General features: G+C 48.2%; 1 protein-coding gene across 1 annotated transcript in view; it reads left to right on the top strand.

Annotated features, from left to right (window-relative positions):
- Positions 1–6,879, top strand: part of SYNPO2L (synaptopodin 2 like) — a 34,546-nt gene extending 27,667 nt beyond the window's left edge. Inside the window, exon 4 of the mRNA XM_005417229.2 lies at positions 184–6,879. Within this exon, the coding sequence (XP_005417286.1) occupies positions 184–2,519 (2,336 nt within the window). The 3' untranslated portion in view covers positions 2,520–6,879. The remainder of the gene's footprint in view (positions 1–183) is intronic.
- The last annotated feature ends 213 nt before the right edge of the window (positions 6,880–7,092 follow it).

Below are 7,092 nucleotides of genomic sequence, written 5' to 3'. Positions count from 1 at the left end.
AACAGTTTATAAAGACACAGTTTATAAAGACAGTTTATATAATCAGCAAAAGTGGAATGAAAAAAAGGGCAAGGGCTGTGTTTCCCCTTATGTGCACTAGAACACCTATAGCCATTTCACTGTCCACCTTTGCCCACCCAACCTTTTCTGATCTCTCAGAGTGCCTCTTTCTATCTCTTTCAGAGCTCCACCGCCACGAAAGCATCCAGGAGAAGAATGTTAAGGAAGCCAAAACCAAGTGCAGAACCATTGCATCCCTGCTGACAGATGCACCCAACCCCCACTCCAAGGGGGTGCTGATGTTTAAGAAGCGCAGGCAGAGGGCTAAGAAGTATACATTGGTAAGCTTTGGCAGTGTTGATGAAGACCGCTCCTATGAGGAGGAAGACGGAGTTTTTCCAACCAGTGAATCTGAATTTGATGAGGAAGGTTTCTCTGATGCCCGAAGCCTAACTAATCACTCAGACTGGGACAACACTTACCTAGACATTGAAAAGTCCAAATCTGACTCTGAACAGAAGGAAGAGAAGCAAAAAGGTTTGAGTGAGGCCTCAGGTAAAGGAGCACGATTATTTGAGCAGCAGAGGGAACGGGCTGGGAAGTACACAGTTGAGAAAGCTCCAGTGCAGAAGAGCCCAGAGCTTGTCCCAGCTGCCCAGCCAAAGCAGGGCACAGTGAACGGAGATATGCCTGTGCCAGAGAAGGCAGACAACGTGCCCCTCAGCATCCACCTGGAAGCTGTGCAAGTGCCCAGCAAGCAGCCAGCCACTGTCCCCACTCAGCTCCTGACTGCCCCCAGCCCCACTTTCTTCCCTCCTCCCCCAAGCACCCCCGACCCCTTCTCTGCAGGTTCAACAAGCATGTTCAACAGGTCTGCACGGCCCTTTACTCCTGGCTTTTCTGGCCAGCGTCCAGCAACATCCTCTGTCATCTTTAGGCCACCAGCACCCAAAAAACCCACTGAAAGTCTGGGTGGGCAAAGCACAGTGGTTCCCCCTTTCTCACCTCTGGTTCCAGGAACACCTGCCAATGCACCAGTGCCAACACAGCGTGGTGCAGTCAGCTCCTCCACATCTCTGTATATTCCTGCACCAGGAAGACCAACATCACCACTGGAGTCACAGCCAAAAGGGGGAGGAAGCGCTTCAGAGGTCAAGCCTTCTGCCAACACTGCGCGGACATCCACCACCTCTATCTTTCTGTCAGCTCCCTCAGAGCCAGGAGGGGATGTGGCCTCCACAGCATCCCAGCCACGAGTCCCTGGAACAGCCTCTTCTTCATTGTATATTAGTCCAGCACCATCACAGCACATGAGAAGCAGTTCCCCTGTGCCAAAGCAGCCTTCTCCTGCCATCACTCCAGCAATGCCACGGCCTCCTTCAGAGCCCTTAACCTCCAGGGAGCAGAGGATTGCTGTGCCAGCTCCCCGCACAGGCATCCTGCAGGAGGCTCGCCGACGGGGCAACAAGAAACCCATGTTCAGTAAGATTGAGGAGAAGAAGAAGAATTCACCCAACCCTGAGCTCCTGTCTCTGGTGCAGAACCTGGATGAGAAGCCAAAGGGTGACCACCCTGCAGCAGGCTTTGAGTCTGGGCCTGAGGAGGACTTCCTCAGCCTGGGTGCTGAGGCCTGCAACTTCATGCAGTCCTCAGGCCGCAAGTTCAAGACCCCACCTCCGGTGGCCCCCAAGCCTCAGCAAGATGCTGGATTGGTCAATGGGGCCCAGGACATGCCTCAGCTTAAAGGCAAGGGGGCAGAGCTCTTTGCCAAACGCCAGAGCCGCATGGACAAATATGTGGTGGAAACAACACCGAAGCCAGAGTACAAGCCCAGGACCCCCTCTCCATCCCCTTCTCTACCCTCATGCTGGAAATATTCACCCAACATCCGGGCTCCCCCTCCAATAGCTTACAACCCAATGCATTCCCCTTTCTATCCTCTGGCAGCCAGCAAATCTCAGGCTAGCAAAGCAGAGAGCAAAGTGAAAAAGGCACCCGGCCAGAAATCAGGGATCAAGGTCATTGATTTAATGCGCCACCAGCCCTATCAATTGAAGTCAGCCATGTTCTGTTTTGGGGATCCCCCAAGCCCCAGCACTCAGACTACTCCTGGTCAGCCAACCTCACAGGCTAGCTCATCCTTTGTGGCAGCCAAGCAGGTCCCTGTGAAAATAGCCAAGACCCAAGAGATTCGTCGCTTCTCCACTCCGGCTCCCATGCCAGCCTCCAGCAGCCTGGCACCCACTGTGCTCATGCCCCGCTCAGCCACCACGCTGGATGAGCCATTGTGGAGAACAGAAATGGCCTCTTCTGCCCCTGCTACACCAGCACCCTTCCAGGTGGAGCTCAGCCCCTCCCCTAAGCCATATCAGAGCTCCCCAGAGCCTGGACAGGTGGGACAGGGACCTCCTCCAAACTCAGCCTCTGCCTCTCGGTTTCAGGTGGCCAGGCCCAAATTCTCTGCAGCAAGAACAGGCATGCAGGCCAATGTGTGGAGGCCAAGTTTTGGCCATCACTGAGGCAGGCACCCCTCCCATCCTGTCTGTGGCCCCACAGAGATAGCGCTTGTTTTGTCTTTCATGTCAGCTCAGTACATTGGGATGAGTGACACAAAATGAAGAAAAAAAACCCTCAAAAAATTACTGCCCTTCAGCACCACCCCCTTCCCCAGCCTCCCCTTGGTCTCAGATGGGATGCTTCATGGAAAGGCTTACTGGCTGTGGCTACTGTAGGAGGAAGAATGTGGAGAGAGGGCAAGTGTGTGGTGGTACACAAAGACTGGGAACTTGTACACAGCAGCAAAACCCACCTCCAGAGGGGTGAATGACAGAGATTATCTCACATGGAGACACACATGAAGCAGCAGTTTTCCTTTCCCAAGGGCTTTGAAGTCACCTCTGCATGGAAGGAAAGTAGGAAGCAAGAGCTTTCCAGGAAGAAAGGGTGAGAGGTGGGATTACAGAGCAGAAGCTGCAACTTTCCCATGAGACTGTTCTTCTCTGATCCTCCCAGTCTGTCATGTTCACTTGTGTGTGCACACACACATGCACACAGCAACACTCAGCAGGGAGTGAAAGGACAAGTGGGGCCTCACCTGGGACATTTCTCCCAGAATTCCCTCTGTGGGGGCATGGGAAAGAAGACAAGAGAGCAGAGTGAGCAGTGGTGTTTGCCCGTGCACATGTGGGCAGTGTGGCTGCGCCTGAGAGTGCCCATGTGTGCCTGTTCCTCCAGTCACCAGGGCTGGGGCTAAAAAGGAGAGTCATCCTAGCTGGTTCTAATTACCACTATCAGGTCTGGAAATAGTTTGTCAAAGAGGGGCTTTGAGGGGACTTGATGAGGCTATCACCACCTGTGGGAACTGCAGAAGGAAGTATCCATTTTTAAGGATATACAAAATCAAAGCTAAGCTCAGGCAGTGTCTGGTTGGCACAAAGAAAGGCCCTGCAGCATCAGTCCCACTGAACAGGATATGGATGCTGTAAGTAGAAAGGTGGATTGCATGGGAGGAGGTACAGTTGGCTTTAAAATGAGGCAGGACTGAATATGCATTCATGATGAATACGCACATCATGAATACGCATTCATGATCTTTTGGTTTAGTCCAGGACAGAAGTGGGACTAAATTAGAAATGGGTCATGACATAAAACTTGCTGAAAGCTTTGTGATGAGGGGAAAACAGAGGGCCTTTACAGACATTCTCAGCATGGAAGTGAAGGTCAGGAAAACAGAAAGTCACTAGTAAAACTTCATACAAAACGACTTAGGTATTATTGTGGGGCTTATTTGAAAAAACTGAAGTGCTCTGAGAATCCCAGAGGATCTGCATTCATACACATATACAGAGTTCAGTTTGCTGGTGATGCTGGGGAAACAGTACTGGTTATTCCTTGAATGTCCCAGGCTAGCTTCCAACTTCATCTCTACACTATAGGCGTACAGGAAGAAAGCACTGCCTTCCCAAGGAAGAATTCAGCATTTTAGTAGGGATTGTGCATGTGTGTGTGCATGTCATCTATACTCTGGTTTACACACCCCCCAGCCATTTACTTTCTGCTTGTGATCCTCCTTTGCCAGCAGCCACTTTTCCAGTGTGATCCCACAAGTACACCAAGAAAGCATTGCTCCTGGAAATCTGGCTCCAAACACAGCAGATGCCCCAGCTGCTGGGAAGGGGTTTGCCACCTCTTTCTGGGTCAGGGTTGCCCAGCCTTTTGCAAAACTCAGAGGAATGTGTACAGGAGGCAGAATGAGGGTCTCAAAGCCCTCTCTCCTTGAGACAAGTCTCCCTCTCATTAGACTTGCTCCTCTGCTTCAAGCAGTAGCCATTCCCTGACTGGACTGAGCACAAACTTTGGATATGTTCTGGGGGGAAAAAAAAAGGGATGCTAGTGGGTCTGAAGCAGTCTGTATGCAGTGTAGCTAGTGTTGTTTCATACTAAATCTAAGCCAACCTTCCTCTGCACAGCAAGAGCTTATGATGTGCAGCTTTTTCATGATAGCTGGGGCTCCACTTTTTCTTGGAGGCTTGAAAGTCTTTCTCTGTGAGCACCTGGAGATTTTTCATGTGTGCTCTCCTGTGAAGAAAAAGAAGGCTGGAAAACCTAGCCAGCACCTCTGATCCTGGACAAACTTCAGAGAGAGAGAATGAGAGAAAAGAAGTAATTCACAATTCTGCCTTTGAATCCTTCACACTCTGGCTGGACTTTTTTGCATGCCTGTGTTTGCAGTGCACATTCCTGGTGGGCCTGAAACATATCATGAGCATGCTGGGAAGAGAGGAGGACAGAACTTACACCTTACTTGGCACACTATCAAGCATGGGCGAGGATTGTAAGAAAAGCCATGGGAATACCTTGAGTTAATGGCCAAAGGGGAGGCTGAGTCAGAAGAGATGCTGCATCTGGTTGTATGACATAGGAGCAGCCAACCTGAATTGATGAGGAGACTGTGTCCCTGAAAAGCCCCAGAGAGGATGTCTTAGGAGAAATCATCACCTCAGAGTGAATTCAGATCACCAGAATCCATTTAGCTCCAGTGAAGGGGAGCAGCCATGCTATAAAACCTATCTCAGATGATTGCTTTCTCACTCATCCTGTACTGCATTGCATTGCCAGCATTTCTGGGAAAAAAAAAAAAAGATAAAAAAAAGTAAAAAAAAAAAAAAAAAAAGAAGACCTGTGTGCAAACTGAACCTCTGTGACTCTTCCCAAACATGGAGGGAGGAATCTTCTGTTTGATCTAGGAAAGCTCTAAGAAGGAACTCAAGAAGTAGCAGTGCTCCAAAAGCTTTGTCTCTCATCTTGTGGAGTGTTGTCTGTCCCTGGCCAGTGATTTAAGCCATTAGCCTTAGACAGACAAATTAGCCCAGGCTGAAAGCATTACCAAACTCAGGTATAGAGAGGGGTTGTGTGGACCAGAAGAAGGGTGCTCAACATAATTCTGCAGTCAAGAAATAACCTCAGAAAGTTTGAATCTTACTCCAGTATCCCTTTCCCTCAGGCCCCTAAAGTTAAGTGCTCTCAGGGCCTGAAAGCCTCAGGAAATTCATTTTGCCACTGGAAAAATAGAGAAGTCTGGCCTCAGTATGTACGGGAGATTGCATGGGTTTAGTATTTTAGTGATCCCACTCCAGATTTCTGGGAGACAATGATTTCTGCTGAGGAGTGATTGCCAAACACCATTCAATGTTAAATATCGTGATCCAAGTGAGTGGAATAAATGCATTTGCCCCACCATTTCTGATAATGTAATGGGCAGGAAATGAAAAATTTAGGTTTGACTGGAAAACAAATATAAAATACAAGAGCAAGGAAAAGAACCAGGAGGTTGGGAATCCTGCATTTTACTTACATCCTTGCTTCAAAGCTATGTTTAGAAGCAGAACCGAAGTAGTTTAATAGATTTAAGCCCCTCACAAACTTTTCTGGATCCTATGCTGACACAGGACTGATCTGCAGAAGCAGAGGCTGTTGCAGATGAGGCCTACAGTGCTCGTGGTGTATCCCAAATAAGGCCTGTAGCTGCAAGTAGCATGAGATGAGAAATAATACTGAGATGCATCTGTTAAGTTTTAAAGAAGAAACCTGAACTACTGCTGGCTTTAAGCAGCTCTGCTAATGTCTGCTCATGAAAACACTGTGACTGGCCTGTTAAAAAGGTCACAGGTGAGGTTATAAGGAATACTTTTGAAATATGTAAGCTTGTCTTGAGCCTCTCCAAATGTCTAATTCCTCAGCTGTTGAACAAGCACAGACATAAACAGTTGTTTGAAAGTTTTAGCTCCCACCTGCTAAGTTGTAAGCTGCAGTGGTAGGTCAAACCCCAGTGTTCCCTTGTTAAGTATTTGAAGATGTCTTCATGGCTCTGATTTAAAACTGCCTATCATCCCTCCTCTCTAGCATGCTGCAGGCTACACATTGCAGCTCTGGCAATTCAGGGGTTTTATCTTTGCTTCAGAAGTAACAGTCCCTTCCCTCTCAATATATGGGAACACATACCAGAGATAACCTCAAGATCCTGCAGCACCTGGGAGGAAGCATCTCAGAAGAGACTGGTGTGATGAGGGATCACTGATGCCAGACATGAGCACAGTGTGAGGCAAGATTGTTCCTCATAAAGAATATGCTCCCTTTCTGCTATAATATCCAGCACCCCTACTAAACCCTTTTCCTAGAAGAGACCCATCAGTGCTCTGAAAATGGGAGCCCAGCAGCAGTGCTCTGTCTGGTGAGAGATGTGACCCCAGATGAACAGAGTTGGCATCTTTGTTTATGGAAATAACTTTTTTTCCTTTTCTGTTTTGTCTTTTTTTTTTCCAATTTACAATCACTTTCTATTTGTTTGTGCAGAGAAATAAACTTGTGATATGCACTTTACATGTGGCATTTTGTCACTTTCTTTGCTTGGCACCCAGGAGGAATTGCTATGTGTACAGCACATGCATTTAGCACTACTACTACAAACTGCTAAGGACAAGAAAATATAAGGAGTTCAAAAAAGGATGGGATGTCTCAGCAATAAAAAACACCTAGGCTGGGCTTAAAGCCTCTATACATTAAAAAAGCCCCATGCAAGCAAAAACTTAAGTG

The sequence above is a fragment of the Geospiza fortis genome, unplaced genomic scaffold, assembly GCF_000277835.1.
Source record: "Geospiza fortis unplaced genomic scaffold, GeoFor_1.0 scaffold130, whole genome shotgun sequence".
NCBI lineage: Eukaryota > Metazoa > Chordata > Aves > Passeriformes > Thraupidae > Geospiza > Geospiza fortis.
This window is presented reverse-complemented; position numbering and strand designations above follow the sequence as displayed.